Raw genomic sequence first — 23,312 nt, 5'->3', positions numbered from 1 at the left:
TTTAACCTTCAAGGGCATCTTTATTAAATCTTCTAAGCCATTTGAGAAGCAGTGTAATAATGTGCTACTATCTTCTGGAATGTTCTGGACAAATTTTAGTCAGGTGGCTAGTGAGGAAGTAAAGTGATAATAATGATAATTGCTGTGTGAGCAGCTCACATTTCTTGAGTTTTAGTAATGTCAAGCACTATGCCAAACACATGTTATTTCACCCAATTTTCCAAATGTCTCTCAAGTAGTTGTTGGTATTCTCATTGTATAGATCAAGAAACTAAGGCTTGAAAAAGTTAGGTAACTTGCTCAAGGTTATTTACTTATTTCCCAACCCCCAAGTTTATTTATAAGTGAGTAAGTCAGGATTTGAACACGAGTCATCTGCTTTTGTCTCTGCTGTTGGTGTTTTGTCTTTGTGATTTAGGCCTTGTTTCCCCCTTAACTCACTTGAGTTGCATTTCAGGAGGGGGCAGATTTAGTTGTTTGTGCTCCTTGTAATCCATCATTAATGTTGAAAATAGCAATGCAGTCACCTGCATGGGTGATCTTGACATTATTGGTATTTTTTTTTGTCTTGGATCCTCATTTCAGTATTCTTTCAGTATTATTGTTGTGCCTTCTGTGAAAATAATTCTCCTGTGAATTCCAGTGTTTAGTAACAAGAAATATGGACTTTACATATCTATGTAATATTTCTGTTTAACGCAGAGGGAAAATGAGATGATGGATGTTTAAAGTCTGCCCCGCCAGCCCTGTTTCCAGGTAATCTCAAGGCAGGACAGGCTAGCAGGATCTGGGGTCAGAAATTGGGCTAGGCTGATGAGTAAGGGCAAGTAGGCTGAGTGATAGAAAATGTCCCTTCTCCCTCTGCTCTGTGGTCAGGATTCAGGAGCCTGGCAGGGTGCAGACTCTAGACAGAAGGATGCAGCTGTGGTCCAGCTTAGGTGAGATGGGCCATTTAAGGAGTAGTAAATGGCAGCTGCTTATTTAAGTACTTGTAGCCTTTGGTGTTTCTTATTTATAAGCCCTTGGTGTATCTTATGTGCAGGATCTGTATTGTGTTACATGTTGCTTATTGGTTGGGAGCCAGAGGCAAGGGTTCTCTTGCTTTAGAGGCTGAGACTAAGGCTGATGAGGCAGTATGCTTCATGTGGTGGTCATAATACCAAAGTGATGCCTGACAGAAGAGGGTAGTAGGCACAAAGGACACACATCTCTTTAATGGGGATAAAGAACTTGTTCTCCTGCATTCAGATGAGTGCCCACCTTGCAATCTCTGCTAGATGGCAAAATGCCCTGGCTTCAGTCCCCCAAGAAGATGTGCTGTGGTAGATGATATTGCCTAATTAGAGTGAAGATCTCACAAGGGGTTTTAGGAGGCTTTTATTATCATGGGGCTTTAATCTCTTCTTGATGTCTTTTGACTTTTCTGGAGACTGGCTTGTAAGTGCCTGCTCAGCAAGTGCAAGTAACCAAACTCAAGTGTATTCCTGAGGGTGTGAGTCCAAGGTTCGTTTCCTGAACATCCTTCTTCCCAGTAGCCTAAGTTTTAGGCTGTTTCAAAGCCTATTCCTCTGATCTTTCCTACTGCATAAATTTTGTACAGTTGAGTCCTTAACTCAGAAGTCCAGACTTCCTGTTAAAAAAGAAATTGTAGTGTTCTAGTAAACATGACAAATATCTCTATTACCGTAATAACCGTTTGAATTACCTAGTGAGGAGAAGGTATACAAATCAAAGTATTTCAACATTTTTAAAATCCTCCCCACCCCACCCCTTGTTGAATGAAATTCGAACTCACATTGGAAATTATGTTTTCTCTGACACATTTCATAGCAGTGTATTTGATTTTTACTCATCTATACTAAGGATGCCTTTCATTCTCAGTTGGTTCTAATGAATTATAATTATTGTTCTCAATTTGGCATTATCCGAAGCCCTTCAGCTGGTTGGCTTCTTTATCCTTTCTAAAGTCATTCCTGAAAGTATCTTTGTTTTTTGATAGTAGGCACATCTTGAGGTTTCCTGTCCCTAAGTTGTAACCAGCTCATTTTCAAGGAGCGTTGATTCCTTCTAGAGCAGACCAGTATCAGAGATAAAAATCTGGATGCAGGCGTACATGTGAGATTGTCCCACAGAATGACTAAAGATAGGATGATACCAGAGAAAAAGCTACTTGAGTCCACAGAAGAATTACCCCTTTTCAAGAAGTCATGAGTTTCCAGGTGCCTGGGTGGATTAATAGGTTAAGTGTCCAACTTTTGATCTCAGCTCAGGTCCCAATATCCAGGTCATGTGTTCAAGCCCTGTGTTGTGCTCCAAGACACCACATGGAATCTACTTAAAAAGAACAAAAATCCAAAAAAACCTATATGATTTTCTGTTGCTAATTCCAGTTTGTTTCTTTCAGCCTTGTAATAATCTAGTTTTCTCTTACTCTAATGGTTTTGAATTATTTTATATAGGCACATCAAAGATGATGATGTTCTCTTGATGTTGAAGCTTTTGTTTTTTTTTTTGTTTTTAAGATTTTATTTATTTGACAGAGATCACAAGTAGGCAGAGAGGCAGGCAGAGAGAGAGAGAGAGGAAGGAAGCAGACTCCCCGCTGAGCAGAGAGCCGGATGTGGGGATCGATCCCAGGACCTTGGGATCATGACCCGAGCCAAAGGCAGAGGCTTTAATCCACTGAGCCACCCAGGCGCCCTTGTTTTTTTTTTTTTTTTTTTTTTTTTAACTTTAAAAATTTAAATTCAATTCAGCTAGCATATAGCATATTATTATTGGTTTCAGGGGTAGAATTTAGTGATTCATCAGTTGCATATAAGAGCCAGTGCTCTTCACATCAAGTGCCCTCCTTACTGCCCATCACCCAGTCACCCTCCTCTCACCTACCTCCCTTCCAGCAACCCTCAGTTTGTTTCCCAGAGTTCCATGTCTCTTGTGCTTTGGCTCCCTCTCTGTTTTTCTTTTCTTGTACCTTCCCTTGTCCTATGTTCATTTGTTTTGTTTCTTAAATTTCACAAATGAGTGAAATTAAATGGTCTTTGTGTTTCTCTGACTTATTTTGCTTAGCGTAATACCCAATGACGTTCCATGCGTGTTGTTGCAAATGCCAAGATTTCATTCTTTTTGATGGCTGAGTAATATTCCATTATAGATATCTACACACATACCTAGACAGACACACACACACACACACACACACACACACACACACACACCCAGGTCTTCTTTATCCATTTATCTGTCATTGGACATGTCAACTCTTTCTACAGTTTGGCTGATGTGGCCATTACTTCTATAAACATTGGGGTGCAGATGCCCCTCCGGATCATTACATTTGCATCTTTGGGGTTAATACCTAGTAGTCCAGTTGCTGGGTTTTAAGGTAACTCTATTTTTAACTTCTTGAGGAACCTCCATACTGTTTTCCAGAGTGGCCGCACCAACTTGAATTTCTACCAACAGTGTAAGAGGGTTCCCCTTTTTCCACATCCTCACCAAAATCTGTTGTTTCCTGACTTGTTCATTTTAGCCATTCTGGCTTGTGTGAGGTGGTATCTCATAAAGGTTTTGATTTATATTTTCCCTGATGCCAAGTAATGTTGAGCATTTTTTCATGTGTCTGTTGGCCATTTGTGTATGTCTTCTTCGGAGAAATGTCTGTTTATGTCTTCTGCCCATTTCTTGACTGGATTTGTTGTTTTTTGTGTGTTGAGTTTGATAAGTTCATAGATTTTTGGGTACTAGCCCTTTATCTGATATGTCATTTGCAAATATCTTTTCCTAGTCCACGGGTTGCCTTTTAGTTCTGTTGGTGTTTCCTTTTCTGCACAAAAGCTTTTTATCCTGATGAAGTTGCAGTATTCTTTTGTTTTTTCTTAAGATTTTCTTTCTTTACTTTAGAGGGAGAGAGTGTATGTGCGCGTGCTGTCATGCTCAAGTGTGAGCAGGGAGGGGCACAGGAAGAGGGAGAGGGAGAAAGAATCTGAAGCCGACTCTGCACTCAGTGTGGAGCTGGATATGGGGCTTGATCCCCGGACTACTGGATCATGATTTGAGCTGAAACCAAGGGTCAGATGCCTAACCAACTGAGCCACCCAGGCAGTCCCCAATAGTTAATTGTTGCTTTTGTTTCCCCTCCGTTTGTAGACGTGTCTAGCAAGAAGTTGCTGCGGCTGAGGTCAAAGAGGTGTTTTCTTTAGGATTTTGATGAATTCCTGTCTCACATCTTCCATCCATTATGAGTTTATCTTTGTGTGTGGTGAAAGAAAATGGTCCAGGTTCATTCTTCTGTGTGTGGCTGTCCAATTTTCCCAACACTATTTTTGAAGAGACTGTCTTTTTTCCATTGGCTTTTTCCTGCTTTGTCAAAGATTAGTTGACCATAGAGTTGAGGGTGCATTTCTGGGTTTTCTGTTCTGTTCCATAGATCTATGTGTCTGATTTTGTGCCAGTACTGTACTGTTTTGATAATTATAGCTTTGTAATACAGCTTGAAGTCCAGAATTGTGATGCTTCCAGCTTTGGTTTTCTTTTTCAGGATTGCTTTATGTACTTGGGATCTTTTGTTGTTCCATACACATTTTAGGAATGTTTCTTCCAGCTTTGTGAAAAATGCTGATGCTTTTTGATAGGGATTACATTGAATGTGTAGATTGCTTTGGACAGTATAGACGTTATAACGATATTTTTTCTTCTAATCCATGAGTGTGGAATGTTTTTCCATTTCTTTGTGTCTTCCTCAATTTCTTTCATAAGTGTTCTATAGTTTTCAGAGTGGTTAGTTTTATTCCTAGATATCTTATGGGTTTTGGTACAATTGTAAATTGGTACAATTGTACAGTTGTAAATGGGATTGATTCCTTAATTTTTCTTTCTTCTGCTTCATTGTTAGTGTATAGAAGTGCAACTGATTTCTGTGTGTTGATTTTATATCCTGAGACTTTGCTGAGTTTCTTTATCAGTTATAGCAGTTTTTGGGTAGAGTCTTTTGGGTTTTCTAGAATTGTGAAGAGTGAAAGTTTGACTGCTTCTTTGCTGATTTGTATGCCTTTTATTTCTTTTTGTTTGATTGCTGCAGCTAGGACTTTCAGTAGTATGTTGAACAACAATGGTGAGAGTGGACATCCCTGTTGTGTTCTTGACCTTAGGGGAAAAACTCTCAGTTCTTCCCCAGTGAGGATGAAACTCACAGTGGGTTTTTCATATATGGCTTTTATGATGTTAGGTGTGTTTCCTCTATCCTTACGTGATGAAGGGTTTTTATTAAGAAGGGATACTATATTTTGTCAGATGCTTTTTATGCATCAATTGAGAGGATCATATGGTTCTTGTCCTTTCTTTTATTGATGCGGTGTATCACACTGATTAATTTATTGGTGTTGAACCACCCCTGCAGCCCAGGAATAAATCCATCCTACTTGGTCGTGGTGAATACTCCTTTTAATATTCTGTTGGATCTTATTGACTGGTATCTCAGTGAGAATTTTGGCATCCATGTTCGTCAGGGATATTGATCTGTAACTCTCCTTTTTAGTGGGGACTTTGTCTTGTTTTGGGATCAAGGTAATGGCCTCATAGAATGAGTGTGGAAGTTCCTTCTATTTCTGTTTTTTGGAATAGTTTCAGGAGAATAGGTATTAATTTGTCTTTTTAAATGTTTGGTTGATTTCCCCTGGGAAGCCATTTGGCCCTGGACTCTTGTTTGTTGGGAGATTTTTGTTTACTGATTCAGTGTCTTTGCTGGTTATGGGTCTATGCAGTTTTTTCTATTTCTTCCTGCTTCAGTTTTGGTAATTTATGCGTCTCTAGGAATGCATCTATTTCTTCCAGATTGCCCAATTTGTTGACATTTAATTGCTCATAATGGTAATCTCTTGTTTATATTTCTGTGGTGTTGGTCGAGATTTCTCCTTTTTCATTCACTATTTTATTAATTTGGGTTCTTTCTCTTTTCTTTTTGGTAAGGTAGGGGTTTGTCAATCTTACTAATTCTCTCAAAGAACCAACGCCTAGTTTCATTGTTCTGTTCTTTTTTTTTCTTTAAATTTATTGCTGTATCATTGATTTCCGCTCTAATCTTTATTTTCTCCTGCTGGATTTAGGCTTTATTTGCTATTATTTACCCAGCTCCTTTAGGTGTAAGGTTAGGTTTTATATTTGAGACTTTTCTTGCTTCTTGAGGAAGGCCTGTATTGCTATATGCTTTCCTCTTAAGACTGCCTTTGCTGCATCCTAAAGGTTTTGGACTGTTGTGTTTTCATTTTCATTTGCTTCCATATATTTTTAAAATTCGTCTTTAATTTCCCATTTGACTCATTCATTCTTTAGTAGGATGTTCTTTAAACTCCATATATATTTTTTTCTTTTTAAATCTTTTCTCAAATGGCCTGGTATTGATTTCTATTTCTTCATGTTTACATACCCAGGTACCTGAAAGTAAAACCCAACTTCCCAGGAAGTAAGTACCAAAGAGAATATAGGTATAATATCTGGCAACTCAGGTGTTGACCCATACAATTTGTAGATAATAGGAAATCTCTAGGTCCGTAAGCTTTTAGCATGAACTCTCTTTTAAACTCCTATCTTCATGGGCGGTAGTGTTACTAAATTTGCAGGTATGGAAAGTTGTTGGTCTCAGGTTCTTAAAAGACCTTTGAGTAAATGTAACTGTTCTTATCCCAGGACTGACATTTTGACTATTTTTACATAACCACCAACTGATCAAGTACCAGTGAAGTTGTATGATAGCATTTCAGCCAGGTTTTATTGTATTGTATTGTGACTTGGTAGCTCCCAGTAACTCCTAATAATTTTTTGGCCTATACCCAGGTATTTTCCTTTTCACATGAAATACAGATTAAGAATTCATGTTATGATGATGGTAGGACACTTTAGTATAATTATTCAGGATTTGGCATGGATGAATACTGATTTATGCTCTGGGGGTAGTAACACCACTACAGAAATGTTGTCTACAACAGTGCATCACCCATCTTTAATTAAGTTTACTCTGTTGCTTTTACTGTAGGGTAAGCTACATGAAAACAGGGACTTTAGCTTGGTCACTGCTGTGTCCTTAGTGCCTACTACAAGGTTGGGCACACATTAGCATTCAGTATTTGTTGGATGAAAATATGATGGTGTCTGTTTTGAAATAAATGATTATATTAGACTGCAAGCTTTTTTTCCCCCTTCTTTTTTGCTGTAGGTTTAGAAAACCATTCAACCCAGTTTAAATAATAAACTGACATTTTGCTTAACAGCCTTGGATTAGGGAAGGTTTCCTGGTCAGTGATAGGTGCTGTTAGCCCTCTAGTCAGTGGCACTTGGCCTAGTCCCTTTTAGTTTGCAGTGAGCAGCATGCATGTGCACTCAGAAAAAGGGGAGAGACTGCCTTTCTGTTTCTAGTTTACCTGAGTGTGTGGGAGAAAAATGGGGAAAGATGAAAAACTTACTTCCTTTCATGGAGAGGACAGACAGCATGAATTGGCAGGAATCACAAGGACATTAAGAACATTTAATGTACGAGATTTGGGAGATGCTGGAGTATAGTATGAACCAAGCTTGTGTGGCTTTTTTTGTAAAGGTTTGGAGAATGGTGAGAATTTAGTCAGACATGGGAAAAATTAAAGGTGGGGGGACTGATTTTTTCTTATCAGGTGCCCACTTGGGCTTTTCTTCTGTTTTGCTAATATTCCAGCCCTTAAAGAGAATACCTAAAAATGCTAAAGTACAAAACAAAAATGGTCCAAATAAATTTTCCAAGTAAGATCTATTTTTTTTTTTTTTTAAGATTTTGTTTATCTCTTTGAGAGAGAGATAGCACAAGCAGATTCCCCACTGAGTGGGGAGCCTGACTTGGGGCTTGATTCCAGGACCTCAAAATCATGACCTGAGCTGAAGTCAGATGCTTACCTGACTGAGCCACTGAGGCACCCCTATTTTTTTGAATTCCAAAAAAAATTTTTAAATTATCTCTATGCCCAAAATGGGACTCAAAAACTCACAACCCTGAGATCAAGTATTGCATGTTTTACCAACTGAGCCCACCAGGAGCCCCTAAAATCTGTTGATGAAAGAAAAAGGATATAATACATGGAAATTGTTTAAAAATTAAGTATTAATAGAAAGTTGTAATAGGACTGAATAGTCACTTTTTCTTCTTTTTTTTTTGAAAAATTTATTTTATTTTATTTTTTAAGATTTTATTTGACAGAGATCACAAGTAGGTAGAGAGGCAGGCAGAGGGAGAGAGGAGGAAGCAGGCTCCCTGCCGAGCAGAGAGCCCGGTATGGGGCTCGATCCCAGGACCCCGAGATCATGACCTGAGCTGAAGGCAGAGGCTTTAACCTACTGAGCCACCCAGGCGCCCCCCAAAATTTGTTTATTTTAGCACTCATGTGTGCAAAGGGTGGGTGGGTGGTGAGAGTTACCAGCAGACTCCTCACTGTGTAGGGAGCCTGATGTGGGGCTCCATGTCACAACTCTGAGCTCACTCCTTGAGCCGAAACCAAGAGTCAGATGCTCAACCAACTGTTCCACCCAGGTGCCCCTAGTCACCTTCTTTTCTGATACATACACAGCATTGCCTCATTTCTTCTCCTCAGAGATACACGTGGTTAAGAGTTTCTGTGATTCCTTCCCCAAAACAGTTGTGCAGATATCAGCACACACTGTTCTACCTCCTTTTTCATATCTGCATAATGATCTGTCATGTGTAGAGGTACCCTTTGAGCCATTTTCTGAAGTGGATCGCTTTGGATGGGGCTAGTGTTTTGCAGTATAAGCAACATTGCCATATAGACAGATTTGTTGGTAGACCTCTGCACATCTGTCAGTGAAGTATAATCCTAGTAATCGTGAAATTTCTGGGTCACAGTTTATGAATGTTTAAAATTTTGATGGATGTCAAATCTTCCTCCCAGAAGTTTGCACCAGTTTTCACTCCTGCCATCTTACTTCTTTCTGGGTATCATAGTTTTCTTCATGTGTGCCTATCTGATAGGTAATATTGTGACTTGTATTTTGAATTTTGTCTTTAGAATTAAGAGAGAAATTGAATATCTTACAAATTTATTGCCCATTAATGTTCCTTTTCTTGTAAATTGCCAGGTGATTGTCATTTCTGTTATGTGTGAGCTATGGACGTGAAGGAAATTAGCTCATTGCTGCCATATAGTTGTAAATGTTTTTTCTTAATATTTTGTCTTTTTGACTTGTTTTTCCACTCAGATTTTTATTTTTATGGAGTTAAATTTATCACACTCTTTCTTTACTTCTTGAATTCTGTTCTGACCAGCCACTTGGCTTGTTGACACTAGTGCACATCTGATTGGGCTGTGTGAATTCAACTGGTCACACCGGGTATAAAGCTGAAGTGGTGGATCCCAGAGCCCCAGGACACTGGGCATGTTTGGAGAAGCCACAAATCCTTGACAGAGCTAAATCTTAGTGTTCCTGGGGGGCTTTATGTCTGTTGAGTGGTGTTAGATTTAGTAAGGTGGGCAGTGTTGAGCCCAAAGCCTAGAGTGGGAGGTGCGGGGAGGGGGTTTATTGTTCCTATTGAGGAGGTATTAGGTAAATGCCAGATGGCCAGTGAAATAAAATGGCTTTGGTGCCTTGCTCAACTGACACAGAAGGAGGTCAGGCTGGATAGTTAGACCAGATGGCTGTGATTTTTGTGTTGTAATAAGAAATATGTGAACTTCTAAAACCTTTGTAATTTCCTGAGATAGAGGTGCTGAGTATCTTGTTATTCATAATAAGCCCTTTTCAACCATATCTAAGCTTATGCTAATGAAGTGACTCTGGCTGGGCCCCTAGATAACTTTAGGATGGGGCCAATTGCCAGGGAACTCAACTTGTGATTAGAAGATTAGAACTTTCAGCCCCATCCCTGGACTTGCAGGGATGGGGAGAAGCTGGGGATTAAGTACAGTCACCAGTCGTCAGTAATGTAATCAATCATCCTACTTAATGCAACCTCCTTAAAACCCCTAAAGCCAGGGTTCTAAGAGCTTCTGGGTTAATGATCACATGGAGGTGCTGGGAGGGGGCTGTGTGCCTAGAGAAGGCATGAAAGGCTTACCCATGATGCTCTTTGCATCTCTTCCGGTCTGGCTTTTCCTATGTTGTATCCTTTATAAGAAACAGTGTTCTTGAGTTCTGTGAACCATTCTGGCAAAATTATCACATTAGAGGAGAGGTTGTGGGAACCCCCAATTTGTAGGTCAGCAATGCTGGAGACTTAGAATTTGTTTCTAAAGTGGGAGCACTCTTGGGGAACTGAACCCTCAACTGATGCTAATTCCAGGTCAGAATTGAGTTGAATCAGTAGACATCTAGTTGTTGTCCTGAGATTCAGAGAATTGGTTTTCAATGTGGAAAGACCCCACATGTTTGGTGTCAGAAGTGTTGCGAGTGAAAAAACAGCTTGTATGGGCCAGTCTCTTTTGTAGGTATAACTTTGAACTTGGCTTTTTCTTTTATAGGTGGAAAAATGGCATTTGTGAAGAGTGGATGGTTGCTGCGACAGAGTAAGTACAGAAGATGAGCCTGTTGGACTGAGTTTAGTGTTGCCTTAGGGTACATGTTTATTTCTGTTGCTGAAACAGATCACATTTAAAAACAAATGTCAAAGTCTTATTAATTTTTAGAGCTCTGTGAACTGTGTTTCTGCTCACACAGAGTTTTTTCTTGATAGGAACCAGGGAATTGTGGTAGTCCCTGCTGGTTTCTCTTTTTCTCACTAGGGTGCTCTATTACTTATGGCTGACCTGAGTCCCTGCTGGAATCTAACCAAGATGAACCCTCTCTCTGTGGGAAATACCTGTCTTATTTGGGGATTGAACAGTGACTAAGATTCTGAAATACTAGAGACTTTAATTATAGAGATGAAGATTTGAATTGAGAGATAAATAAAATTTTATTTCTTTTAGATAAACTCTATCAAATTAGTTTATCTAAAACTAGTTTATCTAAAATTAGTCTTTTGGATCTCCAAAAGGACTCTGCAGAAGAGAATCAGTTTTTTATTTATTTATTTTTAAAGACTTTATTTATTTGTTTGAGAAGGAGAGAGAGTGTATGAGCATGAGAGAGAGAATGAATGAGCGAGGTGTGTGTGGGGGTGTGGGGGTATGGAGGGGTGGGGAAGGGCAGAGGGAGAGGGAGAAATACTCCCTGCTGAGCAGGGAGCCCAATGCAGGACTGGGATCATGACCTGGGCCAAAGGCAGACACTTAACTGACTAAGCCACCCAGGTACCCAGGTTCATGGAATGTTCTAAAGTAAGAAGAACCAACTCTGTTCTTTGGAGAAAAAGTAAACAGATTATTCTGCTGTCCTTCTAAAAAGAGCACCATTAAGGGAAAAGTGACTACTATATAACTTACGATTTTACCAAAAAATTGAGCTGTAGTTTATACTGTTTATTGTTTAGATACAAATTTCTGTTATACCTTCAGAACTTAGCTAAAATTGAGACTAGCACTGAAGAATGGACTGCATACCTTAGCTGGTTTATAAAAACTATTATTTATGAGAGTTGTTTGTGATCCTGTTACATAGATTTTACATATGTTATGTACTTATCACAGCAGCTCTATGAGGTAGGTGGCATTATCCTGGTTTCTAGTTGAAGAAATTGAGTTTTAGTGATGTTAGGTAACTTAACACTGTGGATGGCGAACCTGTATTGAGATTCAGGACTGTGTCATTTCAACATTGATATACTTTCTACCAAGAGACAAGCCTTCAGCTTATTTGTCCTATCATTAGTTCTATATTCCCAGACCTGGAGCTGAACCACGTGTCCTTTCAAGGTCTGTGACAGTTCTATATTCTAAGAATAGATAGAGCAGTGTTGGCTTTAAAAAGAAAGTCCTGGCATATTGGAGGTTAGCCCCAGTCTTTGTGTAAGTTTCTTTGGGTTCTGTGATTCCATTCTTCGTTAAATTGTTAGGGGATGTGAAGAGCCTTGCTTGTGGAGACTCTGAGGATATACCTTCCTTTCCTGGCCCTTTGGATATCCTCTGCTTTTCTTTTTAGGCTTTGCTGTGTCCTTGTTTGAGGACAAGCTTTCCTTTCTCCACCATGACTCGATGTAAATGTTCTTGCAACATAAATGAACAGTGACTATTTTGACTATTTTTTGTCCCCTCTCCTATTACTGCCTAGCTTGAGGACATACACAAAATAGTTATATTTTTAAAAAATTGTACAGACTTTTCTAGTTTCTTGGTCCATTGGCAGTCTTGAAATGTACATTCAGAAGACTTATTCCATTTCCCCATCTTCCAATTTGTGGGTTGATTTTCCTTTGCAAAAACCGGAACTGTCAATCATAATAAAATAAGATGAGGTGAGATATATTATACTCACTGGGTATAAACACAGATGGTTACAGGTATGGATAGTGGTCTAGAGGATTCCTTTTATTGCCATTATCACACAGACCTTTAGGACTCTGGAAGATAGCCTAAATTGGAAATCTGCAGTCAGGGCTTAAGTGGCAGGTGAGATACTTGCATAGAACTCCTTAATCTGGTGATCCCGTCTATATGTTTGGGCAGCTCTGTTTGATAGTTTCTGTATAGCTCAAGGGGCTGCCAGTCAAATGGATGCTGATATCACTTATTTATCAGTTTGGGACAGTGCTGTGGATGCCTCTTTTTGCAAGGAGGGTGCCTGATAGATAAAAGAAATTTGGAAGGGTGATTTGGTACATATGTTGTTAACCCCAGAGCATAAGGAGAGGTAAATGGAATGTGATTTGTGCACAATGGCCAAGAAGGGCGGGATCTACAGGAATGAAGGATACAGTAGGTAGTGTCTGAGTATGAGGAAGGAGTAGGGGTGACTGACTTGGCCTTTTTGTTTTCCTTTTTGGCTGACCGGGAAATTTCAGTTTAACAAAGTCAAGTGCCTAGTCCAAGAATACAAATGATTGGATGAATTCCTTAAACTAATAGGATGTGTGAGGTAGCAGGACAGATGCACACAGGATGGGAGTCAGTGTCCTGGCTGTGGGTATACCCAGTGTCTGAACCTGCTTCTGTGTCTGTCTGAGGCAGGGAGACCCTCCCATGCCATGGGCTTTAAGGGAAGATGAATGGTAAAGAAGAATATATGTGAAAGCTCTGAGAAAAAAACAAACATTTTTTCAAAAGAGGAAGGCTTTACTCTTCTCTATATATTTTATATACTTTGTCTATAGAGACTTCACAGTCCAGTGTTCTCTGATCATTAGCAAAGTCATATACTACTGGGAAAGTTTTGATATGCTACATGGAAAATTAAATATTAGATGTTTCATTAGCTTAAAATGAAGGATTTTTTTGTTTTTAAAAATTTTTTTGAATATAATTGACGTAGTCTTACATTAGTTTCAGGTGTACAACTCTGTTATTCTATGCTCACCACAAACATAGTTACCATCTATTTCCATATAGCACAATTACAATATCATTGACTGTATTCTTCATGCAGTGCCTTTTATTACCATGACTTATTCATTTCATAACTGGAAGCCTCTATCTCCCACTATCCTTCCTCTGTTTTGCCCATCCCTCATCCCCCTCCCATCTGGCAAACATCAGCTTGTTCTCTGTATTTATGTGTCTGTTTCTTCTTTTTAATTTTTTTTATTCACTTTATTTCTTAGATTCCACATTGAGTGGAATCATGTGGTTTTGTCTTTCTCAATGTGATTTATTTCACTTAGCGTAATACCTTCTAAGTCTACCCATGTCATCACCAATGGCACAGTCTCATCCTTTTTTATGACTTTTTAATATTTCATTGTATATAAATGTCACATCTTTCTTATCTATTTGTCTGTCAGTGGATACTTAGCAACTTAGGTCTCTTCCTTATCTTGGCTGTTGTAAATAATGCTGCAATAAACATGGTGACTGTATGTTTTCGAATTAGTGTTTTTGTTTTCTTTGGGTAAATGGTAGTGGAATTATTGGACCATCTAGTATTTCCTTTTTTTTTAACTTCTTAATTTTATTATATTTTTTTCAGTGTTCCAAGATTCATTGTTTATGCACCACACCAAGTGCTCCATACAATACATGCCCTCCTTAATACCCACCACCAGGCTCATTCCCCCAGCGCCCTTCTCTCCAAAACCCTCAGTTTGTTTTTCAGAGTCCTCAGTCTCTCATAGTCCATATGGTATTTCTATTTTTATTTTTATTTTTTTAAAGATTTTATTTATTTATTTGACAGAGATCACAAGTAGGCGGAGAGGCAGGTAGAGAGAGGGGGGAAGCAGGCTCCCTGCTGAGCAGAGAGCCTGATGTGGGGCTCGATCCCAGGACCCCGGGATCCTGACCTGAGCCGAAGGCAGAGGCTTTAACCCACTGAGCCACCCAGGCACCCTGGTATTTCTATTTTTAATATTTTGGGGAGCATCCATACTGTTTTCCATAGTAGTTGTACCAGTTTATGTTCCCACCAACATATGAGGGTTCTTTGTTCTCTATATCCTCACCAACACTTGTTATCAAAATCAAGGTTTTATTAAACTTTAAAAAAAAATGGGGACTATTAAGTTGGCAGCATTCTTATTATCTTTAGTGTAAGCTGCATGTAGCATGGGTACAGCATAGGTGTTTATGCCATTGGAGTCTGCTTTCATCTCCATTTTTTTGGAGCAACTCTGGGCAGTTGTATGCATGCATACTTTTGGGGCCAGAGGAACGTTTCCTTTGTTTCCTTTGTTTTAGTTACCTGTGAACAAGAGAATGAAGTCCTTGCTTTTTTGGCTCAAAACCAATGGGTTTCCATTTTTTTTCAGGTACTATTTTGAAGCGTTGGAAGAAGAATTGGTTTGACCTGTGGTCAGATGGTCACCTGATCTATTATGATGATCAAACACGGCAGAGTGTTGAGGATAAGGTCCATATGCCAGTAGACTGCATCAATATCCGCACCGGGCAAGAGTGTCGGGGTAAGTGAGTCTGTTGTGGCCAGCTTCTGTCCTCTACCCTTTCCCATTCATGATGGGAGTTGAATCATCCTTTCTCATTTTACTTTCATTGACAGACCAAAGAAGGGTTTCATCTTTCATCAGAGAAAGGAGGTAACCACAGTGGGCACCCAGACGCTTGGATCATGAATCATATGGTTGGGGCAGATTAATTTTCTCAACTGAATCAGACCCAGCAGTCCACATTCCTTGCTCTGTTATGGAGAAAGTGATGGAGAACAACCAGACTGCTGGGATCCCCAAGAAAGATGGAACCACCCTAGTTAGTACAGGTTTTGTTACTCAGAAACAGGCATCTTATTGATGACACCACCAGTCAGTTACTTAAAAATCCATGATGCCTTGGTTTCCTGGAGTTATTCTTTGTATTCATTTTAAAGGAATATATTTTTAATAAGTATAGAGTTTTCTATTTCTAATTAAGGGCATATATAGAGTTCCCTGTTTATTAGCTCTGTTTCTGTTTGGAATAGAGTCTGTTTTAGTAAACATTGATGTTTGAAACATCCTGATCCTATATAATAGTTTTCGAATTAAAGAGTTAAAAAATGGCCTATCTGCTAGTAGTAACCATTGTTATAACATCTTGCCCCTGCATGTTAGTTCTTGAAACACAAGTATCCATGGACTAGCTGTTGAAATATTTACCTGTGCTAGGCTCAAATATCACAGACCTTATTTCTTGGTACACAGAGCTACTTGAAAAGTATGATTTTCACTTTTAAAGCAGTGATCCAGTTTAGCATTTCCTGTGAATAAAAGCAAAAAGTATTTTGTTATCTGATGCTCAGTAACGTTTTTCATTGTTTGGGGCTTATTCTTCTAATGTCTGGGCCATTCTGTACATTTCAGTATATGGATTGTCCTCTAGAAGAGGCCTGCTTGTTCATCCTTCAGGAAGTTTATTTATTTATTTTTATTTACTTATTTGTTTAAAGATTTTATGTATTTGAGAGAGAGAGGAAGGGAGAGAGCACATGAGTGGGGGGGAGAGGGAAAGGGAGGGAGAAGCAGACTCCCTGCTGAGCAGGGAGGCTGATGTGGGCCTCCATCCCAGGACCCTATGAACATGACCCAGGCTGAAGGCAGATGCTTAACTGACTGAGCTACCCAGGTGCCCCTCCTGTAGAAAGTTTAATTGGAACAGGGTTGTGACTCATGTGCTTGGTTCTGTAGAGCAGGGCAAAGATGTTTTGTTATTAGAGTGTTCTGAAATACTGGTCTTTTGCTTATCTGAATTGTTAGGTAGAATAAATCCTTTAAAACAAACTATATCCTTATTCTACTTATTTTTCAGATATTCAGCCTCCCGATGGGAAGCCAAAAGACTGTATGCTGCAGATTGTTTGCCGAGATGGGAAAACTATCAGTCTTTGTGCAGAAAGCACAGATGATTGTTTGTAAGTTTTGAGTTTTTACATGTTTAATTTAAAAACTGTTGTGTTTTAATTTCCAATCAAGGAAATTTCCAGAAGGGAGAAGAATGAGAATGGAGTTTTCCTTCAGGCAGCAGAATAAGTGACTCAGAGGATATGTGAAACAAATGTAACAGGGCATTATTCCATACCTAACACCCTTGTCCTAGTTTCTGCTTCTTTAGAGCTGTGCAGGCGAGATCCCATTATACTGGGAATGACAGAGTATTAGTATATAGCCACTTTGCACTCTTTTTCATTACTAGACGTACATTGGGTAATGGATGTAGTTGAATGGGTTCTTAAATCTTGTTTTTTTTATGTAAGTATTTTTTAAAAACACTGACATCTCTGTTACTCAGTCTTTTCCTTCCTTTGGTGGTTCTTGCTCCATCTGCCATCTCTGAAGAAGGGATATCAAGCCATAAGGAAGAAAACCCAGCTTTATCAGTTCTCAGCCTGTTAACATTGACAGTGAAGTTGAATCAGAATCTTGAAAACACCAGCTAAATATAATTTGGAGGTGAAGGAGCGCCTAGGTGGCTCCGTCGGTTAAGCATCCAACTCTTGATTTTGGCTCAGGTCATGATCTCAGGGTCATGAGATTGAGCCCTGTGTTGGGCTCAGTGTTGGGTGTGGAGCCTGCATAAGATTCTCTATCTCCCCCTCTCTGACCAAGCACAAGTGCATGCAAGCTCCCTCTTTCTCAAAAAAAAAAAAATGGGGGGGAATTTTTTTTTTTTAATGGTTACTCTGTACCACCATTATGAGTTAACTCTGGACGTTGTAAGAATTCACTGACCGAATATTGTAATGTTCATTTATATTAAAATCTTTATGTTTAGGTGACTATTTACATATAATCCAGGCCAGTTTTTCAGAGTGCCTGTTCCACATTTCACATATGTGTTCATTTTCAATATAAACATTTATTCCATGCTAAACTCACAGAGTTTATTTTAAATCCCATATATAGCTGCTTTTTTACACTCTTCTGATTTATATCAATCAGTAAATCTTAAACGATGCTTTCTGGAAGAGATACAGCTTTCCTATAGACTGATGGAGAAATGACCACACATAAATCCAGTTTGCTACTTTTTAATAAACTGGACCTATATTATTACTACTTAACATTTTAAACATGTATATTGAACACTTACCTGGCACTACATTGTGCTAATTGCTTTATATATGTTATTTAATCCTCACTATATCTTATAAGGTAGGTGCTGTTCTTGTTATAAGAAACTTAGGTTTAGTGAGGTTAAGTAACTTCCTGTATCACTGTTTGTTTTTGTTTTTGTTTTTAAAGATTTTATTTATTTGTCAGAGAGAGAAGCAGAGAGAAAGAGCATAAGTAGGAGAAGCGGCAGAGGGTGAGGGAAAGGCAGCTTTCCTCCTTAGCAGGGAGCCTGATGCAGGGCTTGATCCCGGGACCCTGAGATTATGACCTGAGCCAAAGGCAGATGCTTAACCGACTGAGCCACCCAGGCACACCCCATATCACTTTTTTTAATGCTCCTGTAATAAATTACCCTGACAGTGGCTCAAACAATACAAATTTATGATTGCATTTCTGAAGGTCACGAGTCCAACACTGGGTCTTAAGTGTCAGCAGGCTCTAGGAGAGAATCTGTTTGCTTGTCTTTTAAACTTCTGGAGGCTTCCTTGTTTCTTGGCTTCTGGGCCATGCCCTTCTCTTGTGGTCATCTTTTTGGTTCTCTGCAGGTGGGGAAGGGTTTATGCTTTTAAGAACTTAATGAATAATTTGTGCCAACCTGGATAATCCAGGGTAATCTCCCCATTTCAAGGTCCTTAACCTTAATTACAGCTGTAGAGTCCCTTTTGCCCCATGAGGTAACATTCACAGCGTTTCGGGATTAGGATGTGTGTATCATTCTGCCTACCATACTTGCCAAGATTTTAGAGGCTAGTAGACTAGACTCAGGATTTGAACCTTTGTCTCCAAGACCTGTGTTCTTAACTGCTCTGTTCTGCTGTACATTGAGGTGTCACATGGAACTTTTTTTTTTTTTTTAATGTATTGGCAAAAATATCTGGAACTAGCAGTAATTAGACCAGTGATGTTTATGATATCAGTAAATGTGAACTGGTTAAATTCCCCTTAAAAAGAGTAAGATTTGTGATTGGGTAAAAAATATAAAGTCTAACTATATAGTCTGTTAACAAGAATTTGAAATAAAATGACTCAGGAAGGTAAAAGAGTAAATAGGAGACTGTTTCAGGAGAGAGGCTGCCACAAACTGGGTGCCTTAAAACAACAAAGGTATTCTCTCACAGTTCTGGGAGCTAGGAGTCTGAGCTTGGCGTGTCAGCAGAGCCATGCTCCCTTTGAGACTCCTGAGTAGAATCCTTCCTTGCCTCTTCCTAGTTCAGGTTGTGGCTGGTGATCCTTGACATTCTTTGGATTGCCACTGGATCTGTCCAATCTCTGCCTCTGTTGTAACAAGGCATTCTTCCTGTGTGTCTGTGTCCAGATGTTCTCTTACAAGGACACTAACTGTAGTAGAATAAGGATCCATCTACATTAATTCAGTATGACCTCATCTTGAGTCCATCTGTAAAGACTGACCTTCCTTCCTTTTTCTTTTTTTCAAATTCACTTATTTATGATTTATTTATTTGACAGAGAGAGAGTGCGTGTACACATGCGCCTGGGAAGAGGAGAGGGAGAGAATTTTTTTTTTTCTTTTTTTTTTTTAAGGGACAAATGAGCATTTATTTGGTATTAAAGAATTGCAGATTTGCAGTTGAGGGAGCACAGATCCAGGGAAATCCCCAAGCAGTGTACCCACTCACAGAGTGTTCATAGAGTCAAAGCAAAAGTTTTTTATTTTTTATTTCAATTTAGTTAACATATACTGTATTCTTAGTTTCAGGAATAGAATTTAGTGATTGATCACTTGCATATAACATCCAGTGCTCATTACATCAAGTGCCCTGCTTAATACCCATCACGCAACCCCTACCCCCTCTAACAACCTTCTAATAACCCTCAGTTTGTTTCCTCGAGTTAAGAGTCTCTTATGATTCCTTCCTTCTCTGTGTTCATCTTAATTTATTTGTCCTTCCCTTCCCCTGCCTTCGTCTGTTTCGTTCTCAGACTCCACACATGAGTGAAATTATATGGTATTTATCTTTCTCTGACTGACTTATTTCGCCTTGCATAATACACTCTAGGTGAGGGAGAGAGTGTCTTTTTTTTTTTTAATTTTTTTTTTATTCGTTTGTTTATTTACAGCATAACAGTGTTCATTGTTTTGGCATCACACCCAGTGCTCCATGCCGTACGTGCCCTCCCTATTACCCACCACCTGGTTCCTCAACCTCCCCCCCCCCCCCCGCCCCTTCAAAACCCTCTGGTTGTTTTTCAGAGTCCATAGTCTCTCATGGTTCATCTCCCCTTCCAGTTTCCCTCAACTCCCTCTCCTCTCCATCTGAGGGAGAGAGTGTCTTAAGCAGACTCGTGCTGAGCATGGAGCCCTATATGGAGTTTGATCTCATGATCCTGAGACTAACAGCTGAACACTCAACTAACTACACCATCCAGGCACGCCAAGACCTTATTTCTAAACAAGTCAAAGGTACTAGAGATTAGGACTTCAACTTATTTTTTCGCAGGGGACAGAATTCAACCTATAACTGAGACCTTTGAGTAAAAATGGTAAAATGAAGGGGAAACTTTTTAGCCGTAACAGACAAAGAAGTTCAGCTTCAAGAAGCAGCTATAAAGAGTGATGGCCAAAGAAAGAAATTTTTGTTGAAAGAAAGATTTTGTTGAGATGTTTCATTGTTTTTACCTCCAGCTACCAGAAGTAGTAGCAGGAGGAGTTAATTAAGTCTTGCAAAGTTTCAGTAATACTCTGCAGTCTGGAAGGATGTTGATTAAAAGAGTAAGCTTTTTGGGAAAGCTAATGAAAAATCCTTTGAGAATATGATATCTCTGGACCTCAGTGGAGAGTGGAAGGTTCCCACCAGGGCTTACTGATCATTCCAGCCCTGGAAGATTTCAAAGATCACAGTAGTAGGATAATTCGTTGGCTGATGAAGTGAGCCCTGGCATAAGACATTCAAAAGAATATGCTCAGAAGAGTGTAGAGGCCAGATTTTTCAGAAAGGACTTAGCGGTGTCACAAGAAATTTTCTTCTCTCCCACCATTGTTTGCTCTGATTACAGAAAAGCAGTTGAAGGTAATACCTAGTCATCACTCTGTTACTGGGGTGGAGTGAGGTGGGGTTACCAAGAGAGGTCGGATTAAGTAGGAAGGATGTCAAGAAGAAATAACACATACTATATGAGAGCAAATAGAAGTTTTAGGTATCATTTCCCATGTTAAACATGAGTAAGATGCAGAGAAACGGTGTGGCAAATACACTGTAAAGGAAAAATAAAAAGGAAAATGTAAGCCTCAGAAAAAGCTCCTCATCTGTAGGAAAATAAAACCCACGAAACAGAATCGAATTTTCCAAGAATGCTTTCCTGGCTACCATATTTAAAATTATAAACCCCCCTTACATCATACACATATACTTACAATCTAACTAGCTATTTGTTTATCCTGTCTCTTTTTATTAGAATATAAACTGCCCGAGAGAGGGAATTTGTGTTTCTTCTATGCCTTTTGCATCTGAGTAGCCAAGAAGGTCTGTCATGGGGTGTATCTGCCATTCGTTTTATCATCTTAAGGGGTGCAAATCTCCCTTCCCTGAGGTACAAGCCCAACTAAAAAATGAATCATTGGCAAAAGGAAAGACTTGGGAATACTCTCAGGGAAAGCAGGGTGAAAACATTAAACACTTTAGAGAAAAGATCAGAATTACGTTAGACTAAAAGAGTTTATCAGGAAGATTATTGATGTCTGGAAAGTACAGAACCCAAGAAGGTAGTTAGAAATTCAGTGTAAGAAAAACTTGCCGAAATAGTAGAACTGAATTAGACCGTAAGAGACTCTCCTACCTGACAATATTAAAGCAATATACAGTATATGAACAATCCAATAGGATACCCTTTAGCAAAATGAATGATAATAGTAAACCGCTTATAAATCTGTTGGGGGAATTTTGCAACTTACCTGCATTTATTAGAAAACCAGAATGTTTGGGGCGCCTGGGTGGCTCAGTGGGTTAAGCCACTGCCTTTGGCTCAGGTCATGATCTCAGGGTCCTGGTATCGAGTCCCGCATCGGGCTTTCTGCTCAGCAGGGAGCCTGCTTCCCTCTCTCTCTCTCTGCCTGCCTCTCTATCTACTTGTGATCTCTCTCTGTCAAATAAATAAATAAAATCTTTTTTAAAAAAAAGAAAGAAAACCAGAATGAAAATAGCTTAGCTTGAAAATAACTTTGCAAAGCTTTTAACTCAAAGAGGTAGTAAAATGACTATCCTTCTAGAGAGATAGATTCTAGATAGATTCTAGATAGAGAATCATTAAGAAAGGTGAGGGGATGAGGGAGGGAGAACAGAAAATTTGTGAGATTTAAGATTTAGGTATCTAGTTTTTGTGACCATATATGGGCAGTTAGTAGGACTAGAATGTATTACAACTTTTTCCCAGGGTCATTTGACAGTGCCTACTGAAATATGTTTATAGTTCTTGACCTAGCAGTTTCATTCTTTTGGAATTTGTCCTATAGAAACGTTTACATAAGGGTGCAAAGGTAATAAGGATGTTAACAGTAGCATAGTTTTCTTGTGTGACGAATCTACAACTAACACATTCAGCAGTGACAGGCTGGAAGCTTTCCCACCAAGATCAGGAATAAGACAAGGATTACTCCACTCTTAATATTTCTATTCTACTACACTTTGGTTTTAACCAAATTAGTTAGGCAAGAAAGGAAAATAAAAGGCATCTAAATTGGAAAGGAAGAACTAAAATTATCTCTGTTATGGATGATTTGATCTTCTATATAGAAAACCCTAAAGAGGGATGCCTGTGTGACTCAGTCATTTAAGCATCTGCTTCCGGCTCAGGTCATGATCCCAGGGTCCTGAGATTGAGTCCCACATCAGGCTCCTTGCTCAGCGGGGAGTCTGCTTCTCCATCTGCTTGTGCTCATGCTCTCTCTCTGTCTCTCTGACAAATAAATAAAATCTTAAAGACTCCACCAAAAAATTGTTAGACCTAATAATTGAGTTCAGTAAAATTCTAGGATATAAACCCATCATACAAGCATCAGTTGCACTTCTTTATACTAACAAGGAACTATCTGAAAAAGAAAGTCTTATTTGTAATAGCACTAAAAATAATAAAATGCTTAAGAATGAATTTAACCGAGGAGATGAAAGATCTGTACACTGAAAATTACAAGACATTGATGAAAGATATTGAAAATGACACAGACAAATGGAAAGATATCCTGTGTTCATGGATTGGAAGAATTAATATCATTAGAATGTTCGTACTACCCAAAACCATCTGTAAATTCATTGTAGTTACTATCAGTTTCAATGACATTTTTCAAGTACAAAGAACAATCCTAAAATTCAAGGGGAACCACAAAAGACCTTGAGTAGCAAAAGAAAGAACAAATCTGGACACCATAATTCCTGATTTCAGACTTTATTACAGAACTGTAGTAATCAAAACAGTGTGGTATTGGCATAAACATAGACACATACATCAGTGGAATAGATGAAGAGCCCAGAAATAAATGCATGTATATATAGTCAATAACATATGTTTTTAAAGTTTATTTATTATTTATGTAAGTAATTTCTACACTTAGTGAGTGAGTGGCTCATACTCATGACCCTGAGATCAAGAGTCCTAAGTTCTTCTGACTGAGACAGTCAGCTGTATGGTCAATAATTTATTTTTATTGTTTTGATTTTTTTTAAATTTTTAATTTTATCCCCAAGGGTACAGGTCTGTG

The 23,312-nt window shown here is 38.9% G+C and overlaps 1 protein-coding gene across 3 annotated transcripts in view; it reads left to right on the top strand.

The window, feature by feature from the left end:
• Positions 1-23,312, top strand: part of PLEKHB2 (pleckstrin homology domain containing B2) — a 54,084-nt gene that overhangs the window by 4,028 nt on the left and 26,744 nt on the right. For all 3 annotated transcript variants that reach the window (XM_046019652.1, XM_046019650.1, XM_046019649.1), the window contains exons 2-4: positions 10,494-10,538; positions 14,810-14,962; positions 16,299-16,401. In XM_046019652.1, the coding sequence (XP_045875608.1) occupies positions 10,502-10,538; positions 14,810-14,962; positions 16,299-16,401 (293 nt within the window). In that variant the 5' untranslated portion in view covers positions 10,494-10,501. The remainder of the gene's footprint in view (positions 1-10,493; positions 10,539-14,809; positions 14,963-16,298; positions 16,402-23,312) is intronic.

This window comes from Meles meles, chromosome 9 (genome assembly GCF_922984935.1).
Source record: "Meles meles chromosome 9, mMelMel3.1 paternal haplotype, whole genome shotgun sequence".
Classification (NCBI taxonomy): domain Eukaryota; kingdom Metazoa; phylum Chordata; class Mammalia; order Carnivora; family Mustelidae; genus Meles; species Meles meles.
The sequence above is the reverse complement of the archived record's forward strand: the minus strand, read 5'-3'. Positions and strand labels throughout refer to the sequence as shown.